At 42.1% G+C, this 12,898-nt stretch overlaps 1 protein-coding gene across 2 annotated transcripts in view; it reads left to right on the top strand.

Moving 5' to 3' along the window:
• LOC144001526 (uncharacterized) overlaps window positions 1–12,898 on the top strand; it is a 45,197-nt gene that overhangs the window by 388 nt on the left and 31,911 nt on the right. The window contains exons 2-4 of one of the 2 annotated variants that reach the window (XM_077495909.1): window positions 3,688–3,782; window positions 4,551–4,600; window positions 7,331–7,506. In XM_077495909.1, the coding sequence (XP_077352035.1) occupies window positions 3,751–3,782; window positions 4,551–4,600; window positions 7,331–7,506 (258 nt within the window). In that variant the 5' untranslated portion in view covers window positions 3,688–3,750. Of the gene's footprint in view, window positions 1–3,687; window positions 3,783–4,550; window positions 4,601–7,327; window positions 7,507–12,898 lie in introns of both variants that reach the window. The other variant, XM_077495908.1, reaches the window with a different exon arrangement.

Genomic DNA, 12,898 nt, shown 5'->3' with positions numbered 1-12,898 from the left:
TTTTCCCTCTATTTCTGTTTATTAACCAGTGATTGGTGTTTATCTCGTAGTTCATATTCATATAGTGATTTAAAAAAAAAAGGGGGGGGGGGACTGATGTTGTACTATGTTACCAGTTCAGTCATTGTTTTCCAAAGTAAATCGCCAGACAGACGTTTGCAAATGTCGTATTTTGATTAAACACAGAATCAATCTTCTTTCATGAAGGACTACAGAAATTGTGTGGACATTTTGGTGGTCCCCACAAGTGCAGACCTCTTTTTGAGGGTCAAGACTTGGTTTTAGAGTTCAAGTTTGAATTGGGTTATGGTTGAGGTTGAAGGAATCGTTTTTGATGCTTGAGGCTCGGGAAAGGCATTGTGTCAATGACAAGTCCCCACGATGATACAAAAACAAACGTGTGTGCTAGTGTGCCAGAAACACAGAAAGCGTCTCCCATTGAGAGATGCTTGTATATTGTCACGTGAAATATATATCTGCTCTTGTTAGAAACATATCTGTCCTCTTTTTTTTCTTTTTTTTCTTTTTTTGGAAAGCGCATCTTTTGGAGTTTGTGTTGGCGGCGGGTGGGCGCTTGTGGGAGTGCGTCGGGGGGTGGGGGGGCGTGCGTGTTGGTGGCGTGCCAGCGGCTTAGAGGAGGAGATAACTTGTGCCAAATGGTTGGCAATTCCTGCCAGTCCCGTAAAGGTCGTCGATTATTTAAGGGCCCGTAAAGCCTGCCGACTGATTGCGCGGAGCCGGCTTCTGTCACCGTTAATAACCGCAATGTTTGCACACCACGCCATCATTCCTCCCAAATGTCCAAATGCTCTTACAGGCCGACCAATTAGACAAACGAATGCCCTCGCTATATCGCACGTCATCTTTTATTCACCCGCAATTTAGTTTTTGTTTGAAATACCGATCGCATAAACGGACGTTCGCTGTCGCGGTGAAGACGAGTGCGAGAACGGGCGTGGCAAAGTGCAGCGTGACTTTGGCCGTGCGGATTTTGGCCTTTTCCTCTTTGTTGCTCTTCAATGGCATCAGTCAGGAGCCGCCGCGGCCGAGCCAAACGGGTTTTCGCCCCCATGACATTTTTCTGACATTTCCGCGTCTGGATGAAGAGAGCCCGCGGGACGCTCCAGACGTCCCATCTGGAGCGTCTCCGGAGGGGATTGGCTCTTCACGTCCTCACGCTTCACATGCCAGCAGAGGTTATAATGCGTGTCCACCGGAGTCCAATCTCTTCGTCAAGTCATAACTTCTCGTTATGATTAAAACGCGCTGTTCCGATCGAATTAAGCAGAAAATTCCACCTGTTTTTTTTTTTTTTGTTTTGTTTGCCTTCTACTCCTTCTACGCTTGCTGGCGACTGAAAATGACATCACCTGTTCTCACTTGTCAGGTAACGACCATCACGGCTCACCTGGTGTCCGGGTTTGGTCATGTGACGTTCACAAGCTAATAAGCACGGTGACGTCACTTTCAGTCGATAGCATGTGACAGCACAAGACAAATTGGCCTTCAGTTTTCAATTAGTTTTCCGACTCGTCCACAACCGCGTTCTTCAGATCTTTCTGGTGCACCGCTGTTGATATAGCGCCTCCGTCATGGCGCAACGCTGCAACTGCCATTAAAATGTGTTCCTGACGCGCTGTGTTGAGCTATATCAGTGGCTCAGGCTGGAGGTGGCCGTCTCTGAATTTGGTGCACAGGAAAAACCCTGAAAGTTGTCTTACTAGCAAGGACAAAAAGTGTATGAGTGCATGCGCCTTTAGATGCATATCAAGGATATGAAATAAATTGTCTTTCCATACTCATACACGACTGTATCTTGTCAACACGTCGCCACACAGCCATTATGTGTCCACCAGCATAACAAGATGATCAAATGTCCAAGATCACATTTCTCGCCCACCGCCCAAAAGTTCCTGAATAATTCATTTGGGATCAAAGAACAATCGATAGTGTTTGAACATGAAGCGACTTTACTGCTAGGCCAGACGTTGCAACTGGCCTGAGGAGATGCTAATGTTGCTAACGCGGTCATGGCTAGTGATCAACAAATATGAAATGGAATTTAAAAGTAAGACTGGCAGAAATTAAATAGATGTTGGCACTGTCATTTGAATACTCACCTGTCCAAATTGAGAGGTCTTGAAAAATAACCAGACTTACAATCTTGAGGCGCCATAATGCTGCACAGATCTTGCAGGCTGATGGAGTTTTACGTCACGTCTCGGACAAAAAACAAACAAACAAAAAAAAAAAGCTAATATCAACACTTTAAATTGGTAAATGTTGTGCAAAAATAACAGGCAATGCGGGGACAGGCTAATAGTTTGGATGTGTGGGAAAAATAGGAAATTGACTATATTTGGGTATACATGTTTTCCATCCAACAGCAGGAATATGTCACATGATAGTTTGAAAATGTAATGTTTGATGAGTCCAAGTCAGAATGTTCAGTACCACTTTAATTTTTTCAGACTGACACCGATGGGTATTCATTTGTTTACTCACTCATGCCAAGTACCGATCCCACTTGGACGTTTGATAACGTTTTTGTTTTTAAAAGATAATGACATTTAAGCACGAACAAAAAAAATAAAAAATTCTTTCTGCTGTATATGACGTTTCACAGATATGTGAAATTGGTACAGTGCAGTGTTCCCTCGTTTTCCGCTGGGGTTGGATTCCAAAAAACAGCTGCAATAAATACAATCTTAAAAGTGGTTAGCTTTATATTTTACATGTATTAAAAATGTTTTAAGGCTATAAAACCCCTCACCACACAGTTTATACACTTTTCTCATGGAGGCATTCACATTTTCTCACATGTTTCTCTTGTTTAAACATTCTCAATGTTCAAACTTTCTTAATTTTTTATAAACAAAACCATGTCCACAAATGAATTAAGAATTGCATTACCCCATGTTTTCTTTTTTCAATGCTGTTTTGCTGTAAAACGGTGGAGGACCTTCTCGCTAAATCACTTAAGTCTACTCCAAGCGCCACGTTGGACCATGTCATGGTCCAGCAGAGCGTGTCAGAGTTCACGCACTCTTATCATCAAGCAGCAAAACATGGGGGTCCTCTCGCAAGGGATAAAACATTTCCTTTTTTTTTTTTTTTTTTTTTCCTCCTCCTCACGCTTGCCGCTCCGCCGCCGTGCGCTCACTTATTGCTCCCAGTGTGCGTGTGATGTATTATTAAATAAAGCGGGCATTCGTTTAATACGCGCAACGCTAGCAAAGTGCATATTTGACATTTTCCTCTTTATCTGGCAAAGAGCCTCCCCACCCTCCCCTCCGCAAACATATGTTTACTGCTTCCATAATGTGCGCGTTTATAGCGCATCAAAGAGTAAATAAATAGAGACCCCGGCAAGGAGTTAAACAGGCGACATTTGCATTTGTGTTAAATGAATCTAGCGGCGCTTAGGGGAGTTTTTTTTTAAGCTTATTATTACAGCAGTGGATCATGGGAGGGGAATTCATCAGATAAGCCGCTTAGAGTGGCCTTTATTTTCCTCAACGCTCTGCAGCAATATTTGCTCAGTGCAACGGAGAAAGAGAGAGATTCTCCCGGGGTGTCCCGACAATCCTTCTGCGGACCAACTCCCTGCACAAATGTTGCAATTCAACACAGAGGGGGGAAAAAAAAAAAGCTGTGTTTCCAATTATTGGTTTCTTTGTTATCCAGGCTGGATTTTGGGGATTCTAAAGCAGCCCAACATCCTTCACGACGGTGCAATCGCTCTCCAGAATGCTTAAAGAAGCTCTCAAGTCAATTTGGAGGTTTGTTTCCCGATACATTGTTGAAGATAATTGACGAAAATGTGCAAACAGAGACAACTATTCAAGTGCAGCGATATTCCTGTTGGATAAGCCACTTTAGAGTGCCTCGTTGTCGGCTATCAGGGCATGCACGACATTAGGGATGTAACAATATCCAAATATAACGATATGATATCACGATACGATAATTATCACAATATTGTGGGGAGGTTGGCGATATTTAAAAGGCGGGATGTAAATTATGGCCCCTCGGACACATATGGGTTGCTTTAATCTGGCCCACACATTTATTGTATTAATTTGGCTTTTTTTTTTTCCCCTAAACCTATTTAACGGGAATTTATTTTTTAATTATTATTTTTTTCTTGAAAAAAAGGTAGAATTGACTTATTGTGTATATATATATATATATATATAAAAAAGTAATTATCCACATCCATCCATTTTCCTAACTGATTTTTCCTCATATATACATAATTTTTTTTTGTTTTCTATTTGATCAATTATAATTCAATTAAGAATGATGAATTCTCACTCAATAATTGTATTATTATTTTATTATTAAAATTAACATTTGGGCCTTGAGTGCAAAAATTTAGCCACCTCTGCTTTCTCTGGCCTTGAATCAAAATAATGATGTTGGATAATACTGCCTAAAAAAATGAAATGAAAGATGTTTGAATTCAAATATTGATGTGCTTTTCATGTACTTTTCTTTTTTTTTGTCAGTGGGAGTTCTTAACCGTGGTTTAAAGCACACCCGACGAGATGGAGACGACTCCTGGATTCGTATTCTTCTACCGACCACAATGGAGATGGTGAGTGAAGCATCCGCTCATATTGAAGACATTTGACTGATTGAAATGGCACTTGTCAATCAAACTGATGTCACGATAGGTTTTAAAGTTGTACACACTCGTTCCTGCACTTATCAAATGATTGCAAATGCTTGCTTGTCTTTTTATGCAACCGGCTCAAAGTCAGGCGGGATAGGCTCCACCTCAGCCGTCAATGAGGTGAAAGCGCTAAAGGAAATGGATGGATTGTGTTCCTAATGTTGTGGCCGCTGAGTGCACGTTAATGATGTCCTGTCCAAAGGTTAATAGGAGCCAAAGACCAAAAGAACTTGTTTTGCTTTCGGAAAGTTCCCGTTAAGGTTTAGAAGGTTTTGTGTGGTTTGAAACTCTCAGCCGCGGCTACGAAGACGTTTGCGCTGGCGGTTACGGAGAGTGGAAGCAAATGGTCTCCCGCCGCCAATCGTTTCCCAGAATACGCTTTAGCAAAGACCAACCGCAAAGCAGGCCGCAAAGAGTGCGCGCGCGCTTTCGCGGGTGGGAAGGCCTTGCTGGCCGAGATGTTTCGTCCTTTTGCCGGGATGGTGATAACCAGGTTACACGCGTAACAACTCGCCGTGGAGTTCCCACATTTTCAGCCGTTTGGTTTGAAGACCCACAGAAAATTGTCTTCAATGAACAATATAAGCACAGAAACAACCAAAAGAAAAAGGAGCTTCCCTTTTTTTCCAATTTATTAATCAGCAGTTTGTCTCGCAAAAAAATGCCGCTTTATGGATCAACAACAGAGAAAACATCCATCCATCCATTTTCTTGACCGCTTATTCCTCACAAGGGTCGCGGGGGGTGCTGGCGCCTATCTCAGCTGGCTCTGGGCGGTAGGCGGGATCCACCCTGGACTGGTTGCCAGCCAATCGCAGGGCACACAGAGACGAACAACCATCCACGCACACAAGCACACCAAGGGACAATTCGGAGCGCCCAATTAACCTGCCATGCATGTCTTTGGAATGTGGGAGGAGACCCACAAGGAAACCATCTTGAAAATCATTTCCCTTTCAAAAACATGATCAATTCCGCAACCCTGTGTGCTTTTTGACGTGAGGATTTCTAAACAGCAACATTAAAAAAAAAGTATGCTGTAACGTTGTGCTCGCGGAGCAGCACACATTTATTGCATCCCACCAGGGTGGGGAGAAACCCGGCGGGGAACATTATGGATTCATAGTCATCCGCCGCAGAATGTTCAGTATCATAAACAGTTGGAGGATGCCTTGTGGTTTACAGTTTGGAAAAAAAAAAATGTTTTGTTATGGCTCAAGCCTCGCTGTTATCAGATGTAAAGCAAGCCGCTGCCACACGTATTCAATATTCCTGATATGCAGCTGAATATGGTATATATATATATATATATATATATATATATATATATATATATATATGTGTGTGTGTATAAATTTCAAGTATCTCAAAGACTTATATGTCTATCTCGCAGCTATAGTAGCACATCTATGTCAAGTCACGGTACGATAATTATTATGATATTGTTGGGATGTTGGCGATACAAAAGAGGTCACAATATTGTAAAAAAAAATAAAAAATATGAGCTCATACTAGAAAAAACATGTGTGCATATAAACAACCTACAATCTCTAATAATAACACTTAATATTGCGTCACTTACTTGCTAATGCACGCACACATTGAGTTCCTCCACAAATTCACTCGCTTCACAAGCATAATACATTTATTCGTGTGGATTTTAAACATAGAAGGGACAAAACATATCTTGTGAAAATTAAACTGCACTAAAAAACTATCCACCAGAGGGTGCTAGAACTGCAGAAATGGAAACCAACCTGACTTTTTGAACAGATGCGCTGCTTTTAATATCGTGACATGACGAGACGACAATACATTGTGGCAGTTTCAATATCGCGATATCACAATATTGCCGTTATCGTTACATCCCTTCTCGTCACGTGCGATTATCCAACCGGTATGCCAAAGCTGAAGCTGGATATGAAGGATACAGAATCAAGTCTCAAAGACTTTTTCCATCGGGTTGGAATGAGAGGAGAATTTCTCCACGCGGCTTCCCCTGCTCGCCGGTAGGTGGAGCTTGTCTCCTTTGGCTGGAAAGGAGGAGGAGGAGGAGGGCGAGCTGGAGCTGGAGCTGGAGCTGGAGATGATTAAGGTGGCGAGAGAGGAGGCGATGGCGAGCGGCGGCGGGGGGTGGGGGCGGGTGAGCGAGCGAGAGCAAGCGTCAGCACTCCATGCGTTAAAAGGGGCAGATGGTAACGGCGGGTAACTGAGGAGCAGTCCAAAGATCAGCGCGGGGAGGAGAGCCGGACACTCAACAGCACACGCGGCCGGAGCGGAGCGGAGCGGAGCGTCTCGCGGGGGAAAGCTGGCCGGAGAACGCCACGGCACCAGCGGCACGCCGCTTCCTCCTTCTCCTTCTTCTTCTTCTGTGAGCCCACGCAAGGAGAGGAAAAAGTGCAGCAGCAGCAGGAGGAGAGTGAGCAGAGATTGCAGCAACATTTGGGAGAAACGCATGAAAGAAAGATGGGGCGCAAAGCCAGCGGGAAGAAGAGAAGGAGGCGCATTTAGGACAAGAGAGCAGTGAAATATTTCAAGGAGAAACTTGCAGAAGAAAGAGAATTCATCAGCGCAAGCGGCGGCAACAGGGGAGTAAACTCATCTTTTTTTTTTCTTTTTTTTTTTTTTGGGTGCTTGACGACACTCAAGTAGGACGAGGACGCCTTCCGCTCTCCAGCGCAAGTCCGGGAAAAGTCTGCGAGGAGCTTTCGATGGCGTGCTACTACATCGTGATCAGCTCCACCCACCTGCGTGACGGACAGCTCAGGAGCATCAAAGGGGTGTTCCGGGGACCAATCGGAGCCGGCGGACACAAAAACAACAAAACGGTAAGCTGATTTTTTTTTCTTTCCTTTCTCTTCTCAAACCTTCAAATATCAATGAAACCGAACCAGGGTTCCACATTAACAGGGGCCAATTGCCCGGGGCCCACTTTGTGGCTGTGTTGGGCCACCTGACACGGGCCAGTACAAATGTCAGAAATAGAACACAATCAGAATGTTCTTGTTTTTTTTGTTTTTTTTTGCATATCAGGTTCAAAACTTCATAAGAAATGTACAATTGGAATTGATATAAAGACCAAAAAAATGTCAAATGTTAAATATTCAGTTCGATTCTATACTGCAAAACATAATAAAATGCCAAAAAAGTAACTATACAGAAGTAATATATTGTGAAAGGCACATAAAACCATATAAAGATGCAAAATTTTCAACTAATTGAAAGTTGTGTGGTATTACATCATGAATGTTATTGATGCCGTGGCAAAATGTCGCACTCCGAAAACAAACACAAATGCCAGTAAATTAAACTTTCAACTTTATTCCGGACTCTTGGTCCAATGGAAACAAACATATAACGGAGACACAAACGATCAAAACTATAAAAAAAAATTGTACGTTTTAACCTAAAGATGCCTGAAAAGAATCGGTTATCGGCGTCCTCAACTGCTAATAATCAATATCGGCCCTGGAAAAAAAAAAACATATCGGTCTAGCATAAGTCATTAGCATAAGTCATTTTTCAAATTCAACAAACAGGAGTCCAGTTGGCCTAAATTAAGAAAAACCAAAAAAACCAAAAAAAAAAAAACGCTTATTGCTATTTTTTTTTCCCATTCGATATTTGTGACAGCAAGTAAAGAAAAAAAAACAGACTTAGGCACTAATAATCTAATGCATTAGGAAGAATCTTGATTAGTATGTTTACAAGTCGTTCTTTTAATATAGAAATGAAAAATAATCTAAGAAGTAACATCTTATTAAGCTTTTTATGGGGGAAAAAAATGCTTGAAGCAGGCAAAATGCTCTTAACACAAAAAGTGCTTGGTAAGAAGATGTTTTGCCTTGATTTACATGATTTCATCGTGCGTTTTTGCAGCGTGCAAAGTCAAGTGTGCACTTTTTTTTTTTTTTTAAATGCTACCTCAATAATTCACGGCGAGTAATTCAGCCGAGCCCCAAGCTCCGGTTTGTTGACGCGTATTCCCACGCGACGACCGCCCAGTCATTAATAGGTCCGCATCAGCATCACTTGGCCCCGCCCCCCTGCCCCCCAACTTGATTGTCAGCTCTTTAATCAAAGTGTTTGCACAGTTAATTAATTGCCACTTCCATTTGCTTAATTGACTGGAGGCGCAGGGAGGCAGATGGGATGGGACGGGACGGGGGCGGGCAGGCGGGGAGGCGGCGCTAAAGCTATCTAAGAGCTCCGCTGGCTCGCCGGCGGCGGTGCCGGCCACGCTCGGCTTCCTGGTCGCCGGCCCGGCCCGGCTCGGCCGCACGTCACCGAGCATCTGGCGCCGGGGGTTCGTTTGATGAAGCTGCCAAGCGTAATCATCGCAACTTTGGGGAAATTGAAATCCGAGATGGTCTGATTAAAAAGCGCCTCGCACGTTCACAAACCACAAACAGGTTTGGATTTTCTGAGCACCGGACGGCAAATAATGGTTGGACAATCTCATGTCAGTTGTTAAAAAAAAAAAGTCAAGAAGAGGTGGTGAACGTAACCGAGCTTTCGTGTTGCGTCTCAATTCTTTCATCTGCCTGAAGTTCTTTCTCAAATGCTTATTGGTTGTTTTTCCTCAGCCATGTGGTTCAAATGAGCTAATTTTATCCGCCATTTTTCAATTTAGTCTCAGTTTTAGTCCAATTTCAATCACGCTTATTAGTTTTTATTCAACCTCATCCCTTTTTTATTTAGTCCATTCTTAGTCGACTATAAATCTAGTATTTTAGTCTTTATTTTTCGTGCAAGAAAACATAGTTTTATTTGTCTAGATTTAGTCAACAAAAACTGTCAAAATTTTTGTCTCGTTTTAGCCAGGACAGTCATTTAACCCCTGTATTTGTCATGACTCGGGTCATGCAAGGGTTATGCTTAGTGTCATGACTAGGGTCATGCAAGGGTTATGACAAAATCACAAATTTTTTGTCTCGTTTTGGTTCCTGAGCTAAAATGTCCATATATTTTAGTCCATTTTTTATTACGTGATGGAGATTTTCGTCTCGTCTTCATTCGTCGACGAAAATGCATACTGATTTAGTCCTGGTTATTGTTTATTATTGAAGGGTTTTAGTCTTGTCTAGTTTTAGTTTGGTGGAAAATGTGAGTTGCCGAAATTATTTTTGTTTAGTTTTCATTGACGAAATTAACACTAGATGGCACCAGACTAATGTTTATTATTATTATTATTATTATTATTATTATTATTATTATTATTATCATCATGATTATTATGACTTATTTCTTGCACAGAGACTCCTTCAAATACTTCCCAGATGACGTAGACTTGAAACATTGAAAGTGAGATTGATGACTCACTGAAGCTAACGAGAACCTTCTTCCACTTCCGTCGTCCTATTCTGAATTTCTTTAAAGTTGCGCAACATGCACGATGTCCCGTCTACCCCATGAGGGCTCGTGCAGCTTTGATTTTTTTTTTTCCTTTGGCTTTTTGTAGCGTCACCATAGGCATCGTTGGCACTTGACATCAAAGCCCCTGCTGGAATTTCTCGTCATTATTCTTCCTTGTCACCAATCGATGTGTGTGTGTTGTGACCCTTTGACTGCTTTTTATTGTCTATGCTGGAAATCAAAGTTTGAGGATTGTTTCGGGAATTAGCAGTTTGTAAAGTACAAAAGTCTAATTTGTCGGTAAGTCTTTTTTTTTTTTCCCCCCAGAAATTAGTCATATTTTCCATTAAAAAAAAAAAAAAAAAAAAAAAAAAAAAAGATTTTTTGGAACAATCTGTGATTGACAGTCATTCAACATTAGTCTCAGATTCATGATGAATGCTGACTGTTTGACCCCAGAACAGATTATCTTCAGTCGTTAATCCCATGTGAAAAATTGTCTCCAAATCCGATTAAGATTACGGATTTCACTTAATTCACTTACTGCTAGGGAATGTAACGATTTCCAAACATCACGATATGATATTATCATGATTTGAAGGTCACGATACGATAATTATCACAATATTGTGGGGAGGTTTTTGATACAAAAAAGGTCACAATAATGTAAAAAAAAAAAAATAGCTCATACTAAAAAAAAAACAACAAAAAAAAACATATTGACGTATTGTGTGTCCCTTCATATGACCATTAACGTGGACTTTAAACATAGAAGGGCCAAAACATGCCTTGTGAAAATTAAACTGCACTTAAAAAAAAAATAGCCACCAGAGGGTGCTACAACTGCACAAATGGAAATCAACCTGACTTTTTGAACGTGTTGCTTTTAAATATCACAACGACAATATTGTGGTTGTTTTAATATCTCGATATCACGATATTGCGCTTATCGTTACATCCCTACTTACTGCAGCATATCACACTATGCAAACATGCCCCCTGGTGGTTGTGGGCTGCATTGACATCAATTCACAAATAGAGAAAATGATTGTTTTTCCCTCAAGAAAAAGTCCCTTCCTTGGTTAAAGTTGGATTTTCGGGTGAAACGGGTGTTTCGTTCACACGACTTCACTTTCATGAGCATGAGCATGTTAGTGAGGGGGCGTGGCTTGGGTCAGGCCACATTCGAATCTCGCTGACGGTTTTAAAACCGCAAACTCCCCTTTAATGCTCGAATCAAACATTAATCAATGAAAAACTTTCACACCAGTTCTTCATCAAAGGCATCCGAGTAATAACGCCAACAAGTTGGAGAAGAAAAGTGAAGCAATAATGAGCGAGCGTTCAAACGCCGTCCGTCCGTCACCTCTTCCTGGAATAGCGGCGCTTGATATATATATAAATAGATACACGCGCCGAAGAGTTAATTGGCGAATAAGCGCAACACGACGGCCGCCAGTCACCTTTTGGATCCTCGTGCGCACGACGACTAATTTTATCTCCGTCGGCGCGGGCGGCCTCTGATGAAACGGCGTGAAAGCGGCACGCCTCCAAATAAAGCCGCCGAGATCTGACATGTGTTTGCGCAGCACAAAAAAAGAAAGAAAAAAACGGCTTTTAAGTGGGAGCTGACTCCAGATCATCTGAAATATGCGTTCGGTCGGTGGTTCCCAACCGCTGTGCCGTAACACATGATTAGGTTGGATGATCCAATTTCACTTTGTTGGTCTGAAAATGATTCAATGGTTGCTAATCGGACCGCTTGATGATGAAGTGCTGCCTCCACCGGTGAAAATTTTATCAGCTCTTTGTAGTGTTTGCATGTGGAAGATTTCTGCTTACCGGTGTGTCATGAGACTTTTTTTTTTTTTTTGGCTTCATAAAAGTTTTGAAACGCGACATGAAAATCTGAAAATGCAGCTTTTGATTTTCACCATTTTCCTCTCCTGACCTCCATTAAGCCAGCAAAGTAATCAGCTCCCCCAATCCCGCTAATAAATGATCCTAATCCTCAAATGGACTTTGCCAAAAAACATAAAAAATTGTCGTCCAATTGGAGATGTTCCGATCTCCTTCCTGACGGCCACTCGACATTTTTTAAAGAGCCCAAAATGAGACGGAGGATGAGAGAGCGAGCGAGCGAGCGAGAGCGCGAGAGCACTTGACCTTGAGAGAGTCCTCTCACTAATATTCAGAGGATTACTGTAGTGACTGATTACACGTGGTCAGCAATGACAAAATCTGCGCATTCATCTCAAGTGGAGACTCCACACAGCTGTCGTTGATTTTTTTATTTATTTTTTCTCCATCAAAGCGACATTTAGTTATTTCGATTTGTTTAAGACATGTAAAGTGAATATTAGGAGTGTGACGATATCAATATCGCGATAAATCGTGATAATTTGTCTGCCGATAGGTTATCAGGTTACACTATCCGGGTCACGGCACCAGTGTAACCCGTGTGAGTTGACTTTCCTCTGCGTTGCGTTGTGTTGTCAACAAATGGAGTCGGATTCGGTCTCACTGAGCATTTATTTTCCACCGGCCTGTGTGCATGGAAACAAAAATGAGCACTCAGAACGGTGTACTGCGACGTCCTCGCAAGCTCTCCTAAAAGTCAAAAGCGAATCCCAGTCAAAGGCGCCAATCGTGAGCAACATTAGCTCCATTCATCGACGGATCACGGCTCAAAAGTGTCGCACAGCGAACACAACACCAGCGAGTAAGCGCGCAAAAACATCCTTAGCAACTGACCCAATAACATAATGTAACAAAATTAATATAACACCAAGTTTTTGGATTACATTTATCGTCACGACGAGCCACATCCGGAGCGAGAATGCCGAGGCTGGCGCACGTAAAGTG

Source organism: Festucalex cinctus, chromosome 14 (assembly GCF_051991245.1).
Source record: "Festucalex cinctus isolate MCC-2025b chromosome 14, RoL_Fcin_1.0, whole genome shotgun sequence".
NCBI lineage: Eukaryota > Metazoa > Chordata > Actinopteri > Syngnathiformes > Syngnathidae > Festucalex > Festucalex cinctus.
The sequence above is the reverse complement of the archived record's forward strand: the minus strand, read 5'-3'. Positions and strand labels throughout refer to the sequence as shown.